Source organism: Stigmatopora argus, chromosome 3 (assembly GCF_051989625.1).
Source record: "Stigmatopora argus isolate UIUO_Sarg chromosome 3, RoL_Sarg_1.0, whole genome shotgun sequence".
In the NCBI taxonomy this organism is placed as follows: domain Eukaryota; kingdom Metazoa; phylum Chordata; class Actinopteri; order Syngnathiformes; family Syngnathidae; genus Stigmatopora; species Stigmatopora argus.
Genome location: NC_135389.1, coordinates 9,265,076 through 9,290,702, shown reverse-complemented (window position 1 = coordinate 9,290,702; position 25,627 = coordinate 9,265,076). Strand labels below are relative to the sequence as shown.

The 25,627-nt window shown below is 40.9% G+C and overlaps 4 protein-coding genes across 9 annotated transcripts; 2 read left to right on the top strand and 2 right to left on the bottom strand.

Annotated features, from left to right (window-relative positions):
• Positions 1-632: 632 nt before the first annotated feature.
• On the bottom strand, positions 633-7,608 carry znf277 (zinc finger protein 277). 3 transcript variants are annotated; one of them, XR_013299571.1, is made up of 12 exons: positions 7,205-7,327; positions 6,578-6,818; positions 5,947-6,035; positions 5,801-5,883; positions 5,002-5,093; positions 4,739-4,849; positions 3,937-4,069; positions 2,622-2,689; positions 2,455-2,551; positions 2,011-2,053; positions 1,182-1,423; positions 633-1,088 (listed from the first exon to the last, which is right to left on the bottom strand). XR_013299571.1 is itself a non-coding variant. In XM_077596061.1 (12 exons), exons 1-12 carry the CDS (start codon positions 7,433-7,435, stop codon positions 962-964), a joined length of 1,341 nt encoding a protein of 446 aa, XP_077452187.1. In that variant the 5' UTR covers positions 7,436-7,608; the 3' UTR covers positions 633-961. The 3 variants fall into 3 exon arrangements, 2 of the variants coding, with proteins under 2 accessions (XP_077452187.1, XP_077452186.1); XM_077596061.1 differs by lacking the exon at positions 7,205-7,327 and adding an exon at positions 7,408-7,608 and having other exon boundaries at positions 633-1,142; positions 1,249-1,423; XM_077596060.1 differs by having other exon boundaries at positions 633-1,142; positions 1,249-1,423.
• On the top strand, positions 7,400-10,834 carry immp2l (inner mitochondrial membrane peptidase subunit 2). Of its 4 annotated transcripts, none has more exons than XM_077596063.1 (6): positions 7,400-7,501; positions 8,902-9,065; positions 9,149-9,252; positions 9,452-9,517; positions 10,189-10,291; positions 10,512-10,834. In XM_077596063.1, exons 1-6 carry the CDS (start codon positions 7,468-7,470, stop codon positions 10,638-10,640), a joined length of 600 nt encoding a protein of 199 aa, XP_077452189.1. In that variant the 5' UTR covers positions 7,400-7,467; the 3' UTR covers positions 10,641-10,834. The 4 variants fall into 4 exon arrangements, with proteins under 4 accessions (XP_077452189.1, XP_077452193.1, XP_077452190.1 ...); XM_077596067.1 differs by lacking the exon at positions 7,400-7,501 and adding an exon at positions 7,693-7,830; XM_077596064.1 differs by lacking the exon at positions 7,400-7,501 and adding an exon at positions 7,876-8,039.
• An 801-nt stretch (positions 10,835-11,635) lies between these two features.
• On the top strand, positions 11,636-15,690 carry pdcd2l (programmed cell death 2-like). Its single transcript, XM_077596062.1, has 2 exons — positions 11,636-12,125; positions 13,474-15,690. The coding sequence occupies exons 1-2, from the start codon at positions 11,672-11,674 to the stop codon at positions 14,079-14,081; spliced, it is 1,062 nt and encodes a 353-aa protein (XP_077452188.1). The 5' UTR covers positions 11,636-11,671; the 3' UTR covers positions 14,082-15,690.
• A 211-nt stretch (positions 15,691-15,901) lies between these two features.
• LOC144071182 (nuclear factor of activated T-cells, cytoplasmic 3-like) lies at positions 15,902-25,497 on the bottom strand. Its single transcript, XM_077596059.1, has 11 exons — positions 25,040-25,497; positions 23,957-24,200; positions 22,521-22,823; positions 21,139-21,519; positions 20,468-20,630; positions 19,280-19,485; positions 19,022-19,194; positions 18,811-18,951; positions 17,277-17,335; positions 16,919-17,210; positions 15,902-16,446 (listed from the first exon to the last, which is right to left on the bottom strand). Exons 1-11 carry the CDS (start codon positions 25,104-25,106, stop codon positions 16,349-16,351), a joined length of 2,127 nt encoding a protein of 708 aa, XP_077452185.1. The 5' UTR covers positions 25,107-25,497; the 3' UTR covers positions 15,902-16,348.
• Between the last annotated feature and the right edge of the window lie 130 nt (positions 25,498-25,627).

The window sequence follows — 25,627 nt, the reverse complement described above, 5'->3', positions numbered from 1 at the left end:
AGCTGTTACCCGTGTTTGCTGAAAATGCGGTTTAGTTTTCAATATTTTGTTCAAAAGAAATGAGGGCAGATTTCCTGGCAAAAATCGCTGCATTATGATGTGAGGTCTGTTGCTGAGTTCTGGAAAAATAGTCAAGTGAGACTTACTGCTTAATGGGATACCATATTTTCTCGCATATAAGCCACCCGTGTATAGGCCGCACCCTTAAAACTGCCTTAAAATCGATGAATTTTACAATTTCTCGCATATGAGCTGCCCCCTGATTCACAATTTTCACCTCCATATTCATGTTTTTAATAGGGAGTACAAATGTGTTACTTTGAAGGGAAAATCTTAAGAAAAATCATCGCAAGTGGTATTTCTGAGATACTGTATGAATCAAAAGCACATAATTAGGGTCAATATCATAAGGAAGTTTGTAATTCATCCAGTCATGATTGTTTTCTTACTGCAAAACAGAAAATAACCAACAAATAGTAAATATTATAGTATAGCAACGCATATACGCCATACCATTGATTCAGTCATCATTTTTTTTAGTTACAATTACGGCTTATATGCGAAAAAATACGGTATTACCCGATTCCTTGCAAGCCATCATTCAGTCATTAATCGAAAACAAACTTTGTAAAGCATGATTACAGATATTTTAATTACTTAGGCCGTTGGCCACATTCCATTCCAAATCTTAGAAAGTATTTGCTAGAGACTACAAGAACTGGCAACCAATTTGAATTCTAAAATAAGTTTATGTAATAACTTTGCACTCACGATAGAAGGCTCAGGTGTTTGACAGATGGTGCAAATTTGCAATCCTTTGATCCAAATAATTGGGGCATACTGAAAAAAAAGAAATTTCTCTCACTTATTAAACATCAGATCAGACATGGTGAAAAGATGTCACCAAAAAGTGCCAAAAAGAGTCAAGTCAGATGTGGCGGTGCAGGAGAAGAAATGTGATTCAAGTGGCGTTTCTGAGCAAGTTCTTGAGAACACTTCTCTCCTTGATGAGCCTGGCATCCAACACATCCTCGGCAATGACGGGTACGCCGTCTTCCCCCGCTCTCCCGTCGCTCTCTTCGCCGTCGCTGTCGGGCAGCGCGCACAGCAGGGCGTCATTTTCGTAAGTAGGGAAGTAGTACCTGACCGGTCACATGGCACCGTACGTCAAAGGCACGTACCGTTGTACACGGAGTAGGGGGGCCCTCGGACAAAACCGTTTAATCCGGACGTGCCATCAAAACTCACTGAGGTTGGTTCCAGGTGGCGGAGGGTGGTAGTCTCATGGTGTGACGCTCGTCCTGCAGATGTCTCACCACGTCCTCTCTGCAGCGGAACTTGTCCTGGCAGGCATAGCAGCGGTTCTGATGGATCTGACGCCGGATGAAGTTAACCAGCTTCACTTGTTGGTAGAACGTGAGGTCTGAACAGAAGGATCAGGGGCACTGTACGTTATTCACTGTCGAAACTCACAGATGCATTCAGGGCAGGGGTGTGCAAACATTTGCCTCCAAAGACTGCTTTCAGGAAAATGAAAGAGGGCAAGTGAAAAGGTTGGGTTTTAAAAATCGGTTAATTTTTTTAAAGTAATGTAGTAAGTAAAGTTGATCACAGCCAGCCGCCCAGTCAAGATGGATTGGACCTCCATTACAGTCAATGGTAGTGAAACATAATCCCTCACTGCTAAACTCCCCAGTTGAAATCGATTTGCTATCTATTACTGTCAATGTAATATAGCTCAATTTATCATATCTCGCTCTCTCCTTCCAGCAAATATGTAAACTGAACTCAAGATTCCCATGGAGGCCATATTTGATAAGTAATTTTCTTGTCATAACTAAAAATAAAAAACTGGGCAGCGGGGCATAGTTTGGTCACACCTGATTTAGGCTATGGACTGGCTGGTCCCAACTAGGGTGTCCCCTGCCTAGTGCCCTTAGTTAGCTGGGACAGGCTCAAGCACCCCCCGCGGCCCTTGTGTGGATAAGCGGTTCAAAATGAATGACTTACTTAGCTGTGCCTTCAGATGTTGGAGATCAAAGCCATGCACTTCCTGGAAAAAAAAACAGCACATTGACTAGTATCTTATTTTTATTTCTATACGTTTCAAATATTTTTTTAAACATTGCTAAGCAGCAATTAAATTAAATTAATTAAAATTAAATTAAAGCAATGACATTTCCCGAATACGGGATGAATAAAGTTATCCAATCCAATCCAATTATAGCTCAATGGTTATTAGAATTTTAACATCCTAACCTTTGGATTCTTTTCTAGTTTTAGAAAGTACTTTAGTAAAAATGAGAGCCCAAAGAGTTCCTTGAAGGTAGACCAAAAATATTAGCAGACATACATGAGACTTGAAAAATAAAGAAAATATGGCCTTTGGACAAAAGTATTGAAACACACGCAAGAAGGGAAGACTGCATTTTCGTCCATTTTCTTCCAAAATACCTTCATGTGGGCATAGATGTCATCCATAGTGTCGCGCTGATCATCGCAAAACAAGCAGACGGCCAAGATGGGACAAGCGCGCCAATCGGACCAGTCGCTGCCGAGACAGCAGCGTGCGTGCACACGTCAGGCAAACTTCCAACTCAAAGCCCAAATCGTCCACTTACTCGTCTTTGTCCTCCACCAGCTCACGGTCATCTTCGCTTTGCACTTCCTCCCAAGACTTTCCAAGCTCCTGAGGGCAGATAAGTAAACACGATTAGTAGGCTTTGGATACAATATTGTAAATATGGAATAATGGAATTGAATATGGACTTGAGAGTACATGTACTACACCTCAAAATACAAAAGAAACATTTGCATTTGAAATTCTTGTTCCTTAATTATAAATATTTTGTAAAAAACCTTAATCACCAAAGGAATGAATTCCAAACGTATAAAACAGAAATACATACCGGCTAAGGGTAACCAAAGTAACACTAACGTTATGCTTTTTTCATAGTAGTTACTTCATTGCATGCCATTAACTGTGATTGATGTGGAATTCATTTAAACTGGGAAACTGGCTGTGAATGCTAATTTTTCAGTGCCATTTACAGCAGTAGACGTCCAATCCATTTTGACCAGGATGGGCGACTAAACGAACATTTGCCCCTTCTAGTCAAAATGGATCGAACGTCTAGCGCTATTCATGGCAGCCATTCTGTTCACTTGAGCACATTATTTTTTGATTGTGGTTTATTTGCATGTTTTGTGTTTTTAGGCAGCAAAAACACATATACGCATTATTTTTAACTTGAAGAGGTTTGCTTGCACTTTTTATTAAAACAATATGTGAATGCGTTTGTTGTGATTCTTTTTGCTGTTTGTCCATAGTATATATCATTAATTGAACCAGATTACCTTATTACAATATTTTCTAGATTATAAATCGTGCTTTTTTTCATAGGTTGGCTGGGCCTGCGACTAGTAGTCAAGTGCAAAATGTTTTTTTTTTTCTCTCTGACCAGCTACAGTCTATGTTCTTTTTTTAATGCTATAGTTTAAAAAAAACTTGAAAAACTGTTATGTTAACAAATGCCTATTTAGCCTGTTCTCCATTTTACTATTGTTACTTTAACTTATGTTTGTTCATGGTTTCTGATAAAATGCAAAATTGGCTGCTAAAAAAGGAGACTTAGAAAGCAGTACGATTAATATATATTTTTTCCTGTTCATTGTTTATTCTTTGGCTGGTGCGACGTATACTCAGGTGCAAGTTATCTTCCTAAAAGTACTGTATAAATGAAAATGTTGACCTTCACTGTCCAGTTTCCAGGTATTGATTTGAATAGGCTGAATTTTGGGCTAGAAAAATAAAATTCAATTATATATCTATATACTATATTATCATTTTAAATGCTACCAGTAGTGAATTGTTGTACAAATGGATCGTGACCCACGTATAATGGACAACAATTATGAGGTAAAAGATGTAGGTACCAGGTAGTTGATAATGTAGAACCGATCATATTGAATATTGCTGGCCTTGATGCGGCGGTGTGCTTTTTTCCTCATGTGATCCTTCAGGGTAATTTTGTCCTTGAATGTCTTCTCGCAGTACAAACACTGCAAGCTGACATGGACAAAAAGAAACAATAGACACAATAATCAAAAGCGCTTGACCCTGTTAATGAAAGAAAAGTTGTTCAGAAAATAACAGGAATACCTAAAGAATTAAAAGCACTGTCCAGTCGATGTAAAATTTAATACTACATTGTTTCACTGCGCTCAAGTATGGACTAGATAACAAGCATGCGAAATTTCTGTGAATAAAAAAATTTGGGTTTACAGCTTGTGCGCGGGTTTTCAGCACTTATCTTCAAGCATATTTCATGCATTTATAAGCGAATCATCAAAATAACTGGACAGTGCTTTTTGAGTCGAAGTTTGATTTATTTTTTAGTTTGATTTATTTATTAAGGTTTTCATTCCAATGGATGAAGAGAATACGTTTACACCAATCTAATGTCTAAAATGTATAATCAGTTGACTGCAGTCAGGTGGTGCTTGTTTCAGCAAAGAGCCCATTAGTTAAATTGCCCGTGCTGTATTAGTTGGAAAAGAAACCAGCACACACTGCCGCCCTTTGGGGAACAGGACACCCTTGCTTTAAACTTCAATAAAACTTGCTTGTGAATTTACCTTACCCTTCAAGGAACAGAAGGGTTCCCACACCTTTGATCATGTGTGCATAGGACGATGTTCATATCAAAATCAAAGCATGCCAAGTGTGTTGACTGACTTGTCCACTTTGCTCTGCAACGTGTCCAAAAGCTCATCGCAGTAGACGATGTTGTCGGGAAGCCCGATGTTGAACGCGTGCTCGTGAGCCATGTGGTTCAGAAGCTTGGACCTGAAAGAAGGTCGCCATCACATTGTTGACATCAGTTTAGCTCCATCGTGTCAGGTAAATTGGAAACACTCATACTAAATCATGACAAACTTTTGACTGTCAAGGTCATCAAGTTTGGAAGTTGAAACAACACGCATTTAATCATCGTTTACCTGTTTCCCGTGAACTCATCATTGCAGAACATACACACGCGACAGAAGCTGCAGTCTTCTCGCTCTTTTTGCTGCTGCTCCAGCACCTCCTCCTGAGTGTGCAACACCAAAGGAAACTCAAGATCAGTCCTTCTCATATACTGGGGTATGCCCCCATTTCACCCGAGAAACAGACTTTATTGTTGTCTATAGGTAATCCTTATAAAGTGTGACTTGCCTGACTTTGTGGGTGCTGCAGTTTTGGTTTTTGGCAAGTAAACTTCATTTTAATCTTAGCTCTCGCCAGAATATTCATGTTTTCTTTCACTTTTCAGGATCCCCATGAAAGAGAATTTTATTTCTCCATTATTCCTGAAACTGATATTGTGTACTGCTTTGTTTTGGTATCCTACTGATGCTTTGGCTTGATTGAATTGAACTGCTGAATTGCTTTTCATATCATATCTGTACATTTTGCTTGATTGATTTGAAGGGCTGAACTTCTTCTATATCATACCTGTACATAATTGTATACAAATGTTTGTCATTTTCACATTTTTATGACCTTAAGAAAGAAATAATAGCAGAAAAAAATCCCCAAGAGGTGAATTCACGATAATCGAGGGAAGACTATCGTTTTTATTTTTTTTAGCATCGATGAGGATGCAACATTGTGCAGAGGTGCACGTATCTTAATTTTATTAATAAATTATAATGGTGGCTGAGAGTTGGCAAGCGCAAAACATTTACTTTTTCCTAAATGAAAAGGACTGGCCCAGATGAAGGCGAAGAGACGCTAGCAAGTTGTGAGAAGTCTCACCAGACGTTTCTGCTGGAGCTTCTCTCGAAGGGCACGGTCTTCCGGAAGGACATCGCAGAGGAGGAAATAACGCTCCTGTTTTTCTATAGGGTCACTGGACGGTCACACGACATCGCATTTGCACCCAGAAACGTTTGCGTACTCACCGACAGGCCCAGTGGAGTTGGTCTTGATCTCACTACAGAAATCAGTGACAGGCTGCTCCAGAAATCGACCTTTCCAGTACAATAGATAGCTGCACACATAAAATTAGGAATGTTAGGCTCTGGGTGGCCCGGTGGACCGAGTGGTTAGTGCGTCGCCTTGACAGTTCTGGAGTCGAGGGTTCGATCCCAGGTGGGTCCCCACTGGGCAGAGTTTGCATGTTCTCTCCGGTCTTGTGTGGGTTTTTTCCAGGTACTCCGGTTTCCTCCCACATTCCAAAAACATTCATGTTAGGCTGGTTGAACACTCTAAATTGGCCTTAGGTATGAGTGTGAGCATGAATGGCTGCCCATCTCCTTGTCCCCTGCGATTGGTTGGGATAAGCTCCAGCACCCCCGCGACCCTTGTGAGGATATGCGGTACAGAAAACGAATGAATGAATGTTAGGCTCTCAGTATCAAACACAATCAATGATTCCATTGAATAAATACTGGGTACTCCACATGTTCTTTTCCAAAAACAAATCAAGTGAAAACATCATTTTTTTAAGTACAGAATATTGAAAACAAAACTTTACAGGTGTACAACTATTACAAAAAACAAAACTGTGGGATTATAGAGGATGCAAATTACCTTGGGAGGTCTGCCACAAGTTTGACATCAGCGATGACCAACTTGTGCTGCAGCAGCAGATGTTTTAGGAGAATATCCTTGTGCGTGACGGGAAGCGACTCTGAGCAGAAGAGACACGACAGCGAGTCTACGATGAAACAATGCGAGCTAGGATGACTGGAGTCTGGATCGCTTGTTTGACAGGGATAAGGAGCGTGAGATTGCTCCGGGAAACACAGCGGCTCCAGGATGTGGTCCCCACCTGAGAACATGCATTATGTTATAAAACATTTCAATGCACTTAAAACATATTTACTGCCTCTTCATGTATGTACTATCACGGCACTATACATAAAATATCATAACACTGCCAGATGCATATGAATAGAAATGTTTTCAAAATGTTACTTCATTTTTAACACTGCAAATTTTTACTTGCACCAAAACACCATAGTTACCTCACGTGCCGCTAATCACTTTAATCACGTTTTTTTTAACTCACTTCATTTTTATTGTATATTTTAATGACTACTTATTTAATGTCCACTCAATTTTGAAGTTTTAAATCTCATTGTAATAATGACAATAAGGCCATTCAATTCAATTCAATGTACGTAGAGTGAGTTTATAAGAAAACTAGACTATTACTTTTGAGAAGTTGCCAACATGGTCTGCATGTAGGTTTTGACTGCAGGATATCGCTCATTCCAAAACATTTAACTTAGTTTTTATTGACGTTGGCATACAAATACGTAAAATTGTGCAACCCCATCATACGTTAACATTCTTCAAGTGAAACTATCCTAAAAAAAGAAGATGAAAATAGTTGACACGTTTAATGTTTTACATACCATCTTCGCCCGTGTCTCTGGTAGCCATTTTGCTAAATCACATGAGCAAAACATCCCCAAATGGACCAATCAGAAGCCGCAATACGCACAAGAGGTAGGACGTCTAATGAAAGCCTTGCTGACTACATTTATTTAAAAACAATTAAAATAATAACCGATATTGTTTATCTCGTGTATTTTATACGTTTTAAAACATTTTAGCATTAATTATCAAAACGAGAAAAAGAAAATAAGAAACGAAAAAGCATCAGGAAGTCGTACATAAATATCCAATCTAGTAAGTAACTCGTGGCCATCTTGTATCGGGAGAAATCTGGTGTGGCGGATATAAAGGTGACCGAGTACCCGGAGAAAACCCACGGAGGAATTGGGAGAACCTGCAAACTCTCCACACGAATGTCGGAAACCACTGATCGCGAAATTGTACAGTACACGTGCTATAATGTTAAATATTATTTTTTAAATTGTATTGTCCCGGTACAACATGGCCGACCATTGACGACGCTAGCCTGAATTGGCTCAAAGTTCAAATTATAAGCATCTAGTTTTATATAAAGGATATCAGTAAAGTCATGTCGGTGCGTATGCTAGCTTGGTGTCATTGTTTTTTTTCCTTTGCTGTCAAATTTGAGGTCAGTGAGAGAAATCACAAAACAATTGTTTCAAGGCATCGGTTATTAAACGTTTGAAGCTGCTTTAGTTAGCTAGCAGCAAGTATTTGGTTAGCAGTCAGCATGCAGTTTCAAATGAATGGCGACTCATGATGTTGAGGTCAAAAACAGTCACAGATGATCAACTGTTTTACTATTTGAATGAAACACGATGAACCGATGGAGTGTATGACATTTTTATAAACATCAAGTTGTAACCCAGATTTTTTTCCCATCCCATTGAAATTTCTACGTTGTGTTCTTGCAGTCATCGTCACAGTAAAGCCACTTGACGGTGAAATATATCATTTACACTCGAATCAAGGTTTTTCTGTTGACATCATTGAAAATATTAACACGTGTATACTTCTATACATAATGGCCAAAATATTGTGAAAACTCCACTTATCGTTCAGCCATTAATTAAGCATTAGTTGTCTGTTAAGACCTTTAATCTTTTTCTCGGGCAGGTGACTATTATTGCTAAAAATAAATAAATTACGTAGCAATTTTTATGATCTATATTTTGGAAAAATATAATCATTCTATTTTTTATATAATTCTAAATACATGTATAAATTAAAACTAAATTCCTAAAACTAAATTTAATTTCATTAAAATGAATAAAAGCTGAAACACACCCTGGTTACAACCCCAAGTAAGACTTGGAAAAAAAATCATAGTATTTATACTCATTGCTTGCTATTTATGGTGATAGACACCACATTTTAAACGAGGGGTTCTGGCTGTGAATTTATTTTGACTAGAAGGGGGAAAATAAACGAAAGTTCATTTGCCTATCAAGTGATTCTGTACCATAACTGACAGCGATGTCATTTCCCAGCTTCCTGTTTGCTTCCTGTCCCAGTGAGCATGGCTCAGGGAGGGACGTGGGGGCGCCGTTACCTGCGAGCCTTCGTAAGTGGCTTCTTTGTGGCCGTTCCCGTCACTGTCACTGCCCTGGACCGCTTGGCGTACGTGGCCAGGGTGGAAGGTGCGTCCATGCAGGTAACGCCCCCCAAAAATGACACCCGGCTGACCGCAAAATTTGGAGGGGTGAGCAGACACACCAATTACCTGTGTTGTCGCAGCCCTTTCTAAACCCAGAAGGTGCATCCGAATGTGACGTGGTTCTGCTCAATCGCTGGAGTGTCAGGAAATACCAAGTTCAGAGAGGAGACATTGTGTCAGTCATGTGAGTCTTTGCTAACTGATTCAGTAGAAATTTTTCTTTTTTTGTTTATTAATTAGCCAATAAGAGACACTGCTTAACGTGAACAGTAGTGAGTATTCTCCTTAACTATAAACCTTACCAGTCTGTTGTTTCTCTATTTGAGCCCGTACATTGGTTGGCGACCAGTCAATGTGCAATGTTGCTTCATGTTGGCTCTTAGGTCTCCAAGGAATCCTGAACAGAAGATCATCAAGCGTGTCATTGGCCTGGAGGGCGACTTCATCAGGTAGTCATCACGAAAGCCACAGTTGATTTTCTGCATATGCATGGGTAACATCGTCTCTGACTTAATGAAACATAAAGTCACTTAAAAAGTAGCGCACATACTTTAAGACATATGATCTTGCGTTAAAAGATGACAAAAAGATTGCTTAGTTAAGTTGTTAACGAAAAAAATATTTTAATTATATTATTTATGCATTTTAACTAAATAGTTATTCAACACAGATTTTAAAATGTTTATTTAAAAAGACTTACCACTAAATCTGATTTATTTTTTGAATTTTAAATGCTCTGATATATATATACATGTGTATATATGTGTATATATGTATAATGTATATATATATGTATATATATGTACGTGTATATATGTACATACACACATACATACTTATTTTTAAACATGGTATTAAAATGTTTAATGTATTGCTGAAATTATTTAATTACATTACGATGTACTATTTGATTTTGTTGTTATAATGAGCCCCTAAAGTTATATAAAGAATAAATTAGCCAATTATTAAGGGAGTGTTAAAATGAAAAAACCTTTAAGAAAACAAAGGACTATATTTCAAGTAAGAGTTAGAGTAAATAGCATTGTAGCATTTTACAGAAAGAGTAGAATGAGGCTGCCAGTTGGGAACAAAACCATGACTTGACTTTGTTGGCATGCAGGACTCTGAGCTACAAGAAGCGACATGTGCGCGTCCCCGACGGCCACTTGTGGATAGAGGGTGACCATCACGGCCACAGTCTCGACAGCAACACTTTTGGCCCGGTACGTGCACCCATCCAAACCAGCCCACTACTAGCAACCATCCACTTGGGTGATGTTACAAACAGACCCAGTACAGAGAAAATATGGCTGCAAAATTGGTTGAATTCTATTTCTTTGAAGCGTATTGTTATTACAATCATTTTTTTTATCGTGCATATTATACATAAGAAGAAAAGATGGTCTTAATAACAGGACTCACGGTGGTATTTTGTGCATCAAGGTGTCGCTGGCTCTCCTCCACGGTCGCGCATCTCACATCGTTTGGCCTCCGGCCCGCTGGCAGCGCATCCAAGGCCGTCTCCCACCTGAAAGAACGCCATTGTTCATCGATGAGGTTGACGACCAGTGACCTTGCATTCCTCCTGCTGGCGGGAGGGACAGTGAAGTAATAGTCTTCTGATATGAATATAAAATCTGATAAGATGACAGCAACGTCTCTTGTTTGCTACTGTTGCATCATGATCATGACTTGTTTCTTCATAGTTGTCCTCCATTTTAGCTAATCAAGTGACAATGACATTGCTAATAAAAGTTACATTTAAATGTTTGTGTACATAAATGGTTCTGTTTGGCTTTAAATCTAAAAAAAAAAAAGACAAAATTGGATTGGTTAAAAAAAAGGAAAAAAAAGGTCCATACTGGAGAGAAACCTTTCTCCTGCTCACTTTGTGGGCATAGCTTTTTTAGGAAAAGGAAGTCGAAAGTCACATGGGAATCCACACTGGTGAGAAACCTTTTTCCTGCTCAGCTTGTGGTCATACATTTAATGACAATAATATTAATAATTAATAACAACAACAATAATAATAATATACCTCCATCCATATGGAAGAAAACCTTTTTCATGCTTTCTTTGAGGTGAAGAAATCTCTAAGTGGTATGATCCAATACCTAACATTAACTTAATATAACATCAAATTCAACAACATATAACATCTACAAAAAGCACTACCAGGTGATCTGAATGTTGTCACATTGGCATGCACAACTTTTTGAACGCAATCAAGTCCCATTGTCTTGAAGTCTCAATAACCTTAGTTTGTAAAAGAAGGACTTTTCATGGGTGTTTTAGTGCCAAAATATGCCTTCCAAAAACTAGAGTTGTCTGGGACTATGTACAGCAGCAACGCAATTTGCGTAAGATATGTAATATTTTCGTTACTATTTTAAAAAAACTTATTTAATTTCTTATAATCATTTGTCTCTTTTAGGTGACTAATTCCATAGTTGGAGGCCTTTTACTCTTCGAGTTGCTGCTGCAGTACGCACTGCGAACTGCAAACGGCGCTAGTAAAGTTTTCAGCCACAGTCGAGGCTATAACAAGTCTTATTTTGACACGTGACTTCCGTCAGCTGGCTGTTCTCCCCACGCTTACCGCAATGGCTACTCCCGACCGAGAGACCACTCTTCTCGGCCTTTTCGACGGCGATTTGGACGACTCCAAGCATCGATCGTCCTTCCTCACCAACAAGGTGGGTGGCCTTCCCGACGTCGCACCTGGCCTCCCACCCTCGTCCCCCCGTTGCGGGTGCTGCTCGGTCCCGCTCGTCCACGTGGTGCAGGTCTACTGCCCCTTGATGGGGTCGCCCTATCACCGGACCCTCCAGCTGTTCGCCTGCCCCGCTGCCGAATGCAGTGGCCGGGCGAAGAGTTGGACGGCATTTCGTTCTCAAAGTCTGGAGGTTGAAGGGGGAGTGGGGCGGACGTCCACTAAGACCGAACCGGCCAAAGAGGCTCCTCCGTCGGCCAGTGATTGGTGTGACACCGCCGATGATTGGGGCAATAACGAGGAATTTGAAGAGTTAGTCGAGATCGTTCCGGTGAAGGAAAAAGGTACGAAATCTTGGAGACACACACACCACCAGTTTAGTATTTTATTTTTAAATTTAACTTTTTTTAACACATCCATTGCTTAATGTTTGGATGATATTCTAAATACAGTGGTACCTCGTGATACAACATGCTCGTGGTACGACGAAAATTTCGATCGAATAATTCGCTCGCGATACGATTAAAATTTCGAGATGCGACCAAGCCAGGTGGCCATGACAGGAGAGGCTGTTTATCATTGTAGCGTACTGTCTTTTTTGCCGCATCTCTTTCGTGTATAACTACTATATCTACGAGGACTGAACGATTTATTCAGACGAGTTTCGACCAGGAAACGCACAACGCGCATGCGCGGGCTAAAAGAGGGTTTTCTGGGTAATGAAGTATACTCGTGCACACAACACCCACAGGCAATGACAACCTTTCTCAGAATAAAACTTCATTACCCACAATCAATATATGGGTAAGCTCAGCTATTGCATTTCCTGTTATTCTTTCTAAGAAAAGAAGCTCCCGCGATCGCTCATTCAAGCCTATTTCTCGTTGGCAAGTGGTCGTGCGTTATCCTATTGTGAGGACATTTGTGTTCATCATTTTCGGAATATTTTGAAGGCAATACAGCAAACAGTCCATCGATAGCGAACGTGAGGGTGGAGGCGTGGCAAACCGCTAACCCGGAAAACAAAGGTTAAAAAAAGCTTAAAACAAAATTAGAATTCAGTTTTGTGTAAAGTTACATTAAATGTATGTTTGACTGTGTCTGTATATATTCATCCAAGTTAATTTAAATTTGTCTGTTCGTTTACAAGTGCCGTAGATAAAGTCCCCCCGAACACCCCCCCCCCCCCCTCTGCCTCCGTGTGTCGTTGTCTCTCCCCTCCGCGAAATGCGTCTAATTTTACATCTATTAAACAGATTTTATTACTATTAAATTACTCGTTATGTATTACTTGGTCAATATATGGCGAATTAGAAGAAATAAAACATTTTTTCCAATCCAATATCCTGTTTTTGGTGTTTTTTCAGAGGGTTGGAACGAATTAATTTGTTTTCAATTCATTTCAATGGGAAACGTTTGCTCAAGTTACGAAAAGCTCGACATACGATCTCAGTCTCGGAACGGATTACGATCGTATGTCGAGGTACCACTGTATGAGGTTGAAGAATCGTAATCTTTTGAATCAAGCCCACTCTAGAAGAGAATTATCTCATTTAAGATTTTGAAAAATTAGAGAATTTAGTGTTTTTGTTGCTTAATAGTCGAAAAAAAAACGTCAATTAAGGGTAAATATTTGAAGAAATGAATGGAGTGTAGACCCGTTCTTAGCTTACCTGTCAATAAACCCTGTAGTTCCAGATGTTCCTGAAGAGATCAGAAACCAGCTGGACAGCCTTCACATTGCAGAGCCTCAGCCAGATGTTCCCATTCTGCGCCCATTCTTCATCAGCGTGGTGGACGAACGCGACGTACTGGGCGAGGGCGACGAGGGGCTGTCGCATGCCGAGAAGCTGCTGAAGGATTACGAGAGAAGAGAGGGTGTGGTCGCGAGCCTAGACGAAAGCAGCGGCGAGAAATATGAAAAGACTCGAGCCCATCATGGCGACTATTCCTTCTGCAGATTCCGAAAGAGGATCTCGGGATGTCCGCAACAAATCTTGCGCTATTGCCGTGGTGGACGACCGCTCTTCATCTCGGAACCGCCCACCGACGAGCGGCAGCTGGTGCCTCCGTGCACTTCCTGTGGGGGCCCGCAGACATTTGAGTTCCAGCTAATGCCGGCCCTCGTCAGTCTGCTGAGCTGGAAGGATGTGGGCGGGATACATGCCGCCTCGCTGATGGAGTTTGGGACAGTGCTGGTCTTCACCTGCGCCGAGAGCTGCTGGACGTCTTCGGAGCGGCAACCCCGCAGCGAGTTCTGCTTTGTCCAAATGGACCCAGACCAGGAGCTCTTTAAATGAAGCACAAATATCTTCTCCCATTTGGGACATTGTGATTTAATAGGATTTTGTAGACCTTGTCAGTCGAAATTATAAACACTTGGCTTGATATACAGAAAAGGTACCATATTTATCCGAGTATAACGCGGACTGATAATTTGTGAATAACATTTGGTATAACATTTTTTGCCACTTTTTCCTCAACTCACACCAAGGATTGCACCGGTACTGGTAACTGGCAAATGCTGAACACGTGTCGCCATGACAAAACATTTAATCACAACATATGGTACGGAAACCTGGTAAAAAAAACCTACCAGTATGAACACAATTCTCTAATAGAATTTACAATTTTAAATACTTAGTCTAATTCATAATCATAATATTTAAAATGTTTCAAAGTATAATTCATCATCATCAGGTTCACCAAACAATTGATTCCATTCTCCTTGAGTTATTTTTTCTAAGTGTGAGAAACGGCCAATAGAATGGGCTCTCGCGCCCCATCTGGCGGACAAAGATAGGAGGCCAGTTTTCGTGTACTATAACGCGGAGCCGAACTTTGCTTGTTTTTTTGGTACGAAATTTTGCGTGTTATACCCGAATAAACACGGTACGTACTTCAGTTGTGGCTAGACTTTTTATCCAGCTTAAAGTTGTTAAGAGCAATGTATGGTCTTGAGATAAGTGGTCGCTTCAGACCCCTGCTGTTGCCCTTCACACTTTTTGTGGTCAACAGTGCTATACACAAAACAAAAGATTGTGCTATATCATTACCAGAAACATTGACTCATCATACAGTATACAGTCTTGACAACCCTAAGTGTCTGACCACATCGCAGCAGACTGTTGAATGAGACAATCAAGTTTAAGTTGGGAGTTGGAGACGTGACCAGGAAACATCTATCTGGTTGTCTGCAATGTAAGAGTGGAAAGGAGTTTTGTCTGAAATAATCTACATTTCCTTGTGAAAAGAATGTCACAAAAATATATTTGTGAAACTTTGTTTTTGTTCTTCCACCAACCAAAATATCATATACCGTGGCATTTTGTGGATTGCATTCTGATGGCAAGCCAATCAGACGTAATAAGCGGAAGCTGAAATTGTGACTATATCTTGTTAAATATAGTATGGAATGCGCAATGCAAAGCAGTTCTTGTATATGAGTCAATTGCACAAGTCTCATCTCATTTTCTGAACCGCTTTATCCTCATTAGGCTCACAGGGGTTGCTGGAGCTTATCCCAGCTGACTCCGGGCCAGAGGTGGGGGACACCCTGAATTGGTGGCCAGCCAATCGACAAAGAGACGGACAACCATGCACACTCACACCCATACCTAGGGGCAATTTAGAGTGTCCTATCAGCCTAACATGCATGTTTTTGGAATGTGGGAGGAAATTGGAGTACCCGGAGGAAACCCACGCAGGCCCGGGGAGAACATGCAAACTCCACACAGATGGACGTGACCTGGATTTAAACCCAGGAACCCAGAGCTGTGAGGCTAACACAGTAACCTAACAACTTGCGCCACCTGGCCGCCCAATTGCACAAGTTTTGTCTAAAATACATTTGATTTCCTAATTAAAATAGAGGCAAACACATCAATAAAAGCTCTTGATGAGGAACAATGTTTTTGCCTTTCTCCTTGACCAATACCTACATTATATGGTGGCTTAAAAAGTGCTATGAAATAGAAGTGTCTTCAAAATTGGTAGTATACTGTGTGGACACATGTGCACACATCTATAAAAGTGACAGAAACGGCTAAATAATAATGAGAAATTAGATCTTAATTAGTCTTCCCTTCTCACAAAATAAAAACATAAAATTACACCAGTGTATGTAGTCATCTTTTGGCATGGTCACCATTTCATAGCACCTTTAATTAGTCAGTAAAGAGAGGAACAGTTGTATTTTTTTTAAAGGTTCCTCCCATTAAAAAGGTCTCAAATTTATCTTTATCAGACTGACCTGTGTAATATCATACATATGTATTCATAGTGGAGTCCAATCAATCTGGCATGCCATATGAAAAGAAATAAACTCATATAGCAAGGTACCACTATATTACTATTGTGCCATAGTTCTCTTGTTGCATGCAAATGATTGTGATCCAACCAATCACAGATTGTGTTGTCGCAAGACTTGTATAATTGAACACAGCAGTCAAATAACACAGCAGAGATACACAAACAGGAAGTCAAGTATTAAAAATAGATTTTCACCTGGCCAATAGAAAAGTCCTAAGCATTTTGGGGGTTTTCGTGAGGGCAGGATGACGCTGCCTCACTTGAAGTCCCAGTCGCACTGGTGATACTGGTCCGGTGGGTCGGCTCTGGTGGCACTGCTCTGGTTGCATCGATCTCTGTCGATGATTTCGTTGACTACACACATGCAGACACACATTTGTCAGAGAGCATGACCAATTTCAAAGTCCTATCAGCCTGGCAACACAAAATGGAAGCCCAACTTCATATAAAATCTATGGTTTTTACAACATCCGATTTCTGATTTCCTGGGTGTCACTTCTTAAAAAGCAAAATATATAATTGAAAGTATCCCCACAACTTTTTTTGTTAGAATTGCATTTAGATTGTAGGTCTAGAACTACACATGAAACTGTCACTGATATTTTTCTTTCTTTTTTATATCTGAATTGTAGGAGTTATATTTTGCAATGAAATTTCTGAAAAGATCTGACATTTGATTCTGACTTTCTGTCTTTTGACTAGAAAACAGGTTTTGTATTTTTTGTATCAACTGATCTGTTGAGTTGTCAATTACGGCCGGTGAAAGCAATTTAGCTCACGCCGCATCGTTTCAGAGGCAAAAATAACAAGACAACAACCATCTCACCGTCGTCCAATGTGATCTCCTGCAATTCCAGCAACGCCACAGTGGGCGTGTCCTCCGCTTCCCGCTTGATGTTGAGTCCACAATGCGAGACCGGTGGCGAGGTAACGAGATAACGGAGCGCTTCCTCGTCAAGGGGGCCCACCTGGCATGGGGGCGTGGCAAATTGTGTTCCAGGCAGGTATGTAAAGTTCTGCCAAGTACTTCTTCTTTTGCCGTTGGCTACGTAGAAGAGCACTTGGACTGGGACGCTCGTGTTGTGGTTGTATGCTGGAATGTGCACGGTGAGGCTCGACTGAAACACACACATATTTGAGAACGTAACTGTTGTTCCCATGGTTTAATTTTTCACGCTACTTACACTGCTGGTGCTCTTTTCAGGCACAACGGGAGCATCCGCCTCCCAGAGGACACGCCCATCTGCCAAAGTGTCAGTCATGAGACATTAGTAGACAGACAGTCTTTTCAAGGGTAATTGCTACCAAATAATGAAGCCAAGATTTTAGGATTCTATTCAGTCAAAAGCCTCCAATCCCAAAAATTTCATCATATTTGGATTTGAATTCAGTGGCTAAATGACAAGCTTTTTGACAATTTCAATAAGAAAATGGGCATACAGCATGGAAATACTTACAATATCACATTTAACATTTCAGGTCTCCAGTTTTAGAATAATAAGGTTGCCCTGATGACTCAACTAATCAATTATACAATTAATCAACAACAACTGTTAGTCAATTAAGACATTGTTGACCTAAAAATGATTCAAATGCTCTTTTTGAGCCTCCTATTAGGAAAATATTTAACCAATTTTTAAACATTTTGTAATAAAAAAAGGAAATATATTGTTTTCCTTTATTTGCATGAATCTATTTGTACGTTTTAATTAGGCAGCAGAGTCGCATGTCTGTCTCACAGTTCTTAGATTGAGGGTACAATCCCCGGTGGAATTTGCTGTGTGGCGTTTGCATGTTGTCCCTGTGTGGGATTTCTCTGGGTGCTCTGGTTCCCTCCCACATCGCCAAAACATGCTGGTTGAACATTCAAAATTGTATGCAGGCATGAGTGTAAATGTTTGTTTGTCTCTTGTGTCCTGTGATTGACAATTCAGGGTGTCCCCCGCCTACTGCTCAAGGTTGACTGGGATAGGCTTCGGCACCCCCACAAACCTTGTGAGCATAAGCAGGACAGGAAATGAATAAATCTAATCAGCTTTTTGAACTTATGGGTCGAGTTCAATATTTAACATTGTGTGTCAAAAATCCTTTAAAATGTTTTCAGATTTGCTCTTAAATGCACCTTGTAATACATCCCTAATCTCATCTCATTTTCTGAACCACTTTATCCTGACTAGGGTCGTGGGGGGGTGCTGGAGCCTATCCCAGCTGACTTTGGGCCAGAGGCGGGGGACACCCCGAATTGGTGGCCAGCCAATCCCAGGGCACAAGGAGACAAACAACCATACACTCACACTCATACCTAGAGGCAATTTAGAGTGTCCAATCAGCCTACCATTCATGTCTTTGGAATGTGGGAGGAAACCGGAGTACCGGGAGAAAACCCACGCAGGCCCAGGGAGAACATGCAAACACCACACAGGTGGACCGACCTGGATTTGAACCCAGGTCCCCCACTGTGAGGCCGAGGTGTTAACCACTCATCCCCCGGGTCGTCCCCCTGTAGTACAGTTGAGTCAAAATAAGAAAAGCTAAAGTCCAAGCTATTTTCTATTCATATTAATGCAACCTTCGGATTTGGCAATGCCATTTCGAGGCAAATTGAAACCAAATTTGTTGTCAATTTTAAGCCAACAAATGTGCACATGATGTATGGAGTGGGGGCAGTACGCTTCACCGAAAACTATTTGGGAGTAGCAGGAGATAAAAGGAGCTCACCGGGACTTTTCTCCACGAAGACCACCTTGGTGCGCGAGGTCATGTTGGACCCCAGGATGACAAGACATTGCCCACCTTCCTGCCGGCAGCTAACGGGTGTGAATTGGTCTACGCGGGGGAGGTCTTGACCCGACCGCTGTGCTGGAATGCGTATGGAACAGTTTCAGCAAAATGGGACCGCGTCCAATCCATCGCAGAGACAGACACTCACAGCACTCCACAGGAAGTGAGGCTGTCTGGAGCCATAGCGTCTGTCCGTCCGGCTGCGGCAGGGCGACCCTGAAAACGGCTCGCACACGGGTGTTCTTCCTGCCCACGTCCGTGTCGCCTTTCTTCAGCTCGATGTCGGCGTTGCGTAGCTTTAAGATTCCCACACAGTCGATGCTGATGAGAACAAAACGAGATTCAACATTCGTCCAAAAACGGTTTGGTTTTCTTTTGCTTCACATTAAAATATCAATTTAGTTACGTGGCGATCATGTCATTGTCGGGCAAGAGGGGGACCTCCAGGACTTTGGTCCCGTCCACCATCTTTTCCTGGCAGGAGGTGTTCACCGATTTTCCCGTCACGCGGTGAACTTGGTAGAAAGAGTGCGGGCGAAGGGATGGTCGCTCGTCTGCTGTGCCCATGAACACCAAAAGGCTAGAGGGGGGCCGCCAGCATGGACCACTCAGCTGTGTTCAAGAAGACAAAGGACCTTTTTTTCCCACACTACATCAGTATATAAAGGAGAAGGGTGTTGATTGTCACAATTTTTACTATTTTATGACTATAATTTCAAACTTGTCTTAGAATAGTCATTCATTTATTACAAGAAAATTGAATGTCTGAGTTGGATTTGTCATTTTTAAAAAATATTATTGTATTGCACTTGTTATTGAAGTGGGATTTTGTTATCATGACAATCAAATTTTATCAAATCCTTTGCACTGTCCAACTTGCTTTTTAAGCCAATAGCTACACTCCTTGCTAGATACAGATAGATCAAGGAAAGCTTTTTTTCCTCATGCTTTTGATTGGTAACACTTTCATAATTAGAAACCTACACTTAAAAGACCATAAAAAGACTAGCAAAGATGTAAAAAATTGACCTTGATAAAAGTAGTTGTCTCTGAGCTCTTGGCATAATTGTGATCATTTCAGTATTGAAACTGTGCAACATTGGCTCCTGCTGGTGGTGTAGCAGCAATTGTGCCAACTAAGCAATGTGACAAGTAACCTGGTTCTCCCTTACAATATAAGTAGGCAGCAGTGTCTTCTTAAAGTATAGATTTTGATCAATCAAATGAATAATTGTACTTAATGACTAAGCTATGCTACACTATGAACAGTACATATGTATACAATGTAAATATACTGTATAGTATGCATGACAGGCAGGGAGCATTTTTGAGCTAGCGTGTTGTTTGCCATGCGTGCCCTTCTTTATGTGTGCTTGGTAAAGTCACGCCCAGAATAGAATTTCCGCGGTTGGTGTCAGTTACACTACCAACCCCTTGCTCCCTCACAAATGTTTCCCTCCACTTGCCCCATCTGTGCCCATTGAATCTTATTTTACAACTTAAAACAAACATGAATGCAACACGTGAGACACATTGAATAGTTGTGAGGTTTAGCGGCAGCAACTGGTTTTGGTTCCAAACTTGGTGTCCTCACCTTGACTTTGGGGTGGCCCCCATCATGAGCCTTGATGGCTCCCCGGCTGCCCTCGGTCTCGTAGTGAGCACGGTGGTACGGCCGAGGTTCTGCTTCCATGCTCAACCGATTGGGCCCAAAGGAACTCGGGAGAGGAAAATCCAGCGGGGGAGGGGACGACGCTCTATAGGAAAAGACACCATCAATCTGGGGATTTACTATCTCATGTTTCTACCTTCATTCAACTATTCTTCTATTTCATATTTAATCATGTTTTTCCCCCTGTTTGGCAAGGTTCAATGTCCTGGTGGTGTTTATTCCTTCTATCTAGTATTTGTAGTTATTGTGCCACCCTGTTCTGGACATAATTCTATTTCCTTTCTGTTAACATTTCTACTTATGGTATTGTCTTCTTTAGATTTAATGATTAGTCATGTTTCTATTTCCTATCTGATCTGTTTTCCTTTCAGGTCGTGGTTCTACTTCCTGCTTAGTCATATATTTTCAACTTGTCTCTATTTTTCTACTTTCCCTGTTGCCTTGTTTTGACTTCATGTGAACATCTTGGTATTGTTTGTGTTCCCACTTTATGTCTACTAATACGGACACTTGCTGTTATATGGTCATATTTCGACTCCATTTCTGACCATGAATGGCAGCCAAGAAGAGTTGTGTATGAATGAGTTTAGTACCTAAAAAGGGGTGCAGTTGCAGTTGTGGGGGCTGTCCAGCTGAAGTGGGCAGGAACCTGAAGGAAAAGCTCAGCCAGGTTGCCACTCTCACTTGACAACTCCCCAGGTGTGGGCGCCCCGCTGGCCCCCACATCCTCCAGAAATGACTCTCCTATCATGACACCCAGCCGTGTTGCAGATTTCCTTCTGGTTTTGGACGGGACATCCAATTCCTGGTAGGAGAGTCCGAGGGGTCCTGCCGGCGTGATGTCCGTCACGCTCCCCCACGGGGACCCACCCGATGTGACGCTGGGCGGGCACTGAGGTGATGGCGAGCGTGCAAAAGTGTCACCGTTAGCATAACGACGCTTCCCACAAGGTGATGTAGGCCGGGAGGAAGGTCTGTTGGGGAGACGTGGATGGTCTGCATTAACATTATTAATTGAAATGTTAATTGACTCATTTTTTGAACTATATTAGACGGCAAGTCTGTGAGGAACTACCATATTTGTAATTTTCTTTTATATTTCAGTCCATTAGATTTTTTGTTATGGATTTAAAAAAAGATATTCATTCAAATGAAAAAAATAATTTAGAAAAATTATGGTATCAAGTATAAGTGAAATTGGATCATTTCCCGCCACATAGTGTTTCTGAATTAGTCCATTAAATGTTAAAGGTGGGAACCTCTGGGTACCTCACGATCCGAGACGATTTGCGGCACAAGGCTCATGATATAGCGATACAACAATTGTAAATACATTAGTCATGAAATGATTCTACAATATTCAATTAACGAATAGCAAAAAAAACACCTATAACCATTAAAATAAGCTCTTTTCAACCTTCGGCTGTGAATTGAAATTAGCGTATCACTAGGAGGAGTCCAATCCAATTCAAAAGGGAAGTGGGGCAGCAAATGAACATTCTTTTATTTACATTCATCTCTCCCACTTCCAACGTATCGGACATCTACGGCCATCAGCGGCAGCCAATGAATTAATTTCAAGTCATTTCAAGTTGATCATTTGTTCAATTTCAGTTGATTTTTTAGCATTTCTGGGTCACCTCCTGTTTATTTCAGGTTTGGCCTGTAAATGTTCCTAAAACCAGGAAGACCGACTTTGAATGCTCTGGTTTCAGTACCACGGACGGCGCTAAATGTCCTATTTATTTTGGATGTGCCAATGAATGTTCATTTGCCCTGTGCGAATTAATGTTCATTTGCCCCCTTCCAGTTAAAATGAAATGGATGTCTTGTGCAGTGATGGTCGTGTAAAATTATATATATTTCTTGGCGGGAGCATATCGATAACATTTTGGGATACATAGTATCATGATATATCACAATCCCAAATCAATTGTTACCCTCTAGGAAACGTGTGGGCTGTAATGTGGTTGACCTGGAAGCGGGGCGGCGGCTCATCCAGGTCTCCTCGGTGATGCTGGCGCGAGGAGAATGCTGAGGGGACTGGTAAGGCGACAGCGCTGGACTGGCCGAATTCAGAGGGTTCTGGTACTTTTGCTGCCACAACTCCACTCCGAAGGCTCCTCCGCCATGGTTCCCGCAGCCCGGGGTGCCCAGCGCTAACAGCAGCGCAGCATCGCGCAGGTCGCCGTCTGCGTTATCATCGTTGGCATGCGAGAAAGAGTCACAAGACGAAAGGTCCGACATCCAGCTGCGGGACGACAGGCTGCTGCAGGGGCTGCGGGGCAGCAGATGTCACAATAAATGTTAAGCAAGTTACATAAAGGTCAGATGTCAAAGTGCTGCAGGAAAATTGATTTGAAGCAAACCAAGTCATTTTTTTCCAATATTTTATTTCAGTTAATCCATGAGCAGGGTAAAAAAAACACTACTTTAAATAGACATTCGTAGGAAAATGGTGGTTTTAAGTATCCATGGAGTTAATGTTTAATTTGCCAAGAAAATAAATGAGCTGCTTTCATGAACGATGCCACTAATCGAATGTTGATGAAACCCAGTTTTCAGGTTTAACAAGGTCTGTGTATTGTATTTTTCGGACTATAAAATGCAACTTCCACCCATACACACTTTAAACCAGGGTGTCAGACTCGGGTTGGTTCGCGGGCCGCGTTAACGTCAATTCGATTTCATGTGGGCCGGACCATTTTAGATAAACTTAGATAGACTTTTTATAAATGGATTAAAAGAACTGGATTAAAATCCCTGAATATTCAGTTTCTTATAGATCTAAAACAATGTTTATTTTAGCTTTTTTATATATGTTTTTAGATTTTACAAAATGCTTCTTGAACTAAAAACACAGAAAAAAATGATTAATAAATTACAATTATTGATTTAAAAGGGGAAAAATCTGGAAATTTAATACACATCTATACTCTTCATTTTAATTTGATCCTAAAACAGAAAGTCGGCACCCATGATTTACTTTCCCGAGCCACACAAAATGATGCGGCAGGCCAGATTTGGCCCCCAGGCCGCCACTTTGACACGTGCTTTAAACATTGGACCTATTTAAGAACAAACACAATGGTTCTTGTAAAATATGGTGTGTTACGGTTTGTAGTTAGGGTTGTCTAATATTCTCCAAATTATAGTAACTCTTATCTACTACGTCCGTGATTTTTAAATAAATAGTCAATGTCGCATCATTGAGAGTCCATTATAAATTTCTCATTTTCACTGAAAACATAATTTTATTTGGCTGGTTTGATTGCAAAGATGGGGTTTGATTCGCAGCCACTCCCATTACCGAAAACAAAACCAAAAAAAACCCTAAGGTCATCCAACATAAAAAGTTTGACAAATACTTTTAGCTACACACTCGCACACGTGTTGTTGAACTACAAATACCTGGGGCAGAAGGGGGCATCACGGTAGCACGGTTCCAGCGGGAGATACAACTGGTTTCGGCGCCACGACGACTCCTGGTAACCACCCTCCGCGCCACCTGATTCCTCATTGTTGCTGTTCGTACCGGGCGCAATGGCCGTTATCTGGATGCTGGGACAGGGGAATGACGGGGAATTCCCCTGGGTGCCGTATGCTGAACCCATAGATTGCTGGTCGTGGGGAGGGGCCAGTTGGATGGGGAGACCTGACATGAGACCGCAACATTGTCAACATTTGTATTGCAAACTTCTGGTCACATTTACATAAATGATGTCAACCTGACAACAAGAAAAACAGGAGTAGCAATAGTATATAACACACGAGAACAGAAAGAATACTGTAGAAATTGGCTGCGAATGCTAAAAATTCAAGATCTGAAATATTGGTATATTTCATGAATTGAAAGGGGGGGGGGGTACTTTTTCAATTAATTTAAAATAGGAATTGAATTTGTAAAATGAATGATAAATAGTAGGAATTTTGGAATAGTTGAAATTAATCTGAAATTTTTAAACTGACATATCACACAAAAAGTACTAACAAACTAGCACTTTTGAAAATTTCATTGATCCCAATTTTATTTTATGTGAAGTGTTCTTTGTAAACGCACTTTTTTCCTTATAATATTGCAATTTTAGTAATGTAACCACTGTTGGGGTTTGGATAAATAAAATGTATTTTAATCTTGTCTGGACCACTAATCTCGAGGAGCAAGTGATTGTTTTTCCCCCTCCCAAGTTAAAAAATTGAGAATTCAACAGCTGACAGCTGCACTTGTCACATTGACAACAAAAGCCATACACAACTTCCTCTTGTCAGTTTCAAAATAAATCGGAAACGTACTTCACAATGGTCGCGACTCGCACCAAATGAATAGATATGTTAATGAAATTGTTAACGGGATGCTTTAAATGTCGACTGTTGTACGTATAAATTCCTGCTTGTTATGACACCGTCGCCCAAATTTCCGACATCCGGTTTAAATTTCAAACCTATCTGCCTTATTCGATTGAAAAAAAATAAATACAATAAAATAAAACTAACCATTTTGTTGCCCCTCTTCAAAGATGAGACCAAAATCCAGCTCTTCGGGGTAATTTGCGGTGGACATCCAAGCGGCAAAAAAGTTTGCTGTAGGAGAGACGTAGAAGTGTTCCAAGTCGAGCTGAATGACAGTAGACAGACACGTCGAGCAGTTAGCAAGCTTAAAAGTCGTTGAGTGAACCAGAGCTTCAATTAAAGCGTCTTTGTTGTCATTGTGGCATCAACTTGTACTCGTTTGAGCTCGAAGCAGTCGCCGAACTACGGTTCAAACAAAGTTCTACTCGTTTACGACCAGGTTGTGCCAAAGGTGCGTTCACGATACCCCGGTCATCTCATTACTGAGCACATTAAAAATCAAAATTATGGTAGTTTTGTATCACCAAAGGTAAAATTAATAAATAAAAAGAGCAATTTTCCTGCCCGCGAAGAAGTAATGAATTTGTCACATATTGCCGTAAATGACAGGCTCAAACTCATGAAATCAAATTTTCTCAAATTATATGAACGCCCTATTCAGCGGTGACGTCACCGGCTCACCTTGACGTCAGGGGTAGGATGATTTCTACACCATCTTTCAAAACAAACCAA

Coding starts and splice junctions, on each gene's coding strand:
- znf277 (XM_077596060.1), bottom strand. CDS start 7,262: ATGAGCGATATCCTGCAGTCAAAACCTACATGCAGACCATGTTGGCAA. Junction 6,036..6,577: donor CTTGTGGCAGACCTCCCAAG/GTAATTTGCATC, acceptor TTATGTGTGCAG/CTATCTATTGTACTGGAAAG. Junction 2,690..3,936: donor TCTACATTATCAACTACCTG/GTACCTACATCT, acceptor ATCTGCCCTCAG/GAGCTTGGAAAGTCTTGGGA.
- immp2l (XM_077596063.1), top strand. CDS start 7,468: ATGGACCAATCAGAAGCCGCAATACGCACAAGAG. Junction 9,066..9,148: donor TGGAAGGTGCGTCCATGCAG/GTAACGCCCCCC, acceptor GTGTTGTCGCAG/CCCTTTCTAAACCCAGAAGG. Junction 9,518..10,188: donor CTGGAGGGCGACTTCATCAG/GTAGTCATCACG, acceptor GTTGGCATGCAG/GACTCTGAGCTACAAGAAGC.
- pdcd2l (XM_077596062.1), top strand. CDS start 11,672: ATGGCTACTCCCGACCGAGAGACCACTCTTCTCGGCCTTTTCGACGGC. Junction 12,126..13,473: donor CGTTCCGGTGAAGGAAAAAG/GTACGAAATCTT, acceptor TAAACCCTGTAG/TTCCAGATGTTCCTGAAGAG.
- LOC144071182 (XM_077596059.1), bottom strand. CDS start 25,106: ATGTCCACCGCAAATTACCCCGAAGAGCTGGATTTTGGTCTCATCTTT. Junction 24,201..25,039: donor TGAAGAGGGGCAACAAAATG/GTTAGTTTTATT, acceptor GTCTCATGTCAG/GTCTCCCCATCCAACTGGCC. Junction 21,520..22,520: donor AGCCGCCGCCCCGCTTCCAG/GTCAACCACATT, acceptor TCTCCCCAACAG/ACCTTCCTCCCGGCCTACAT.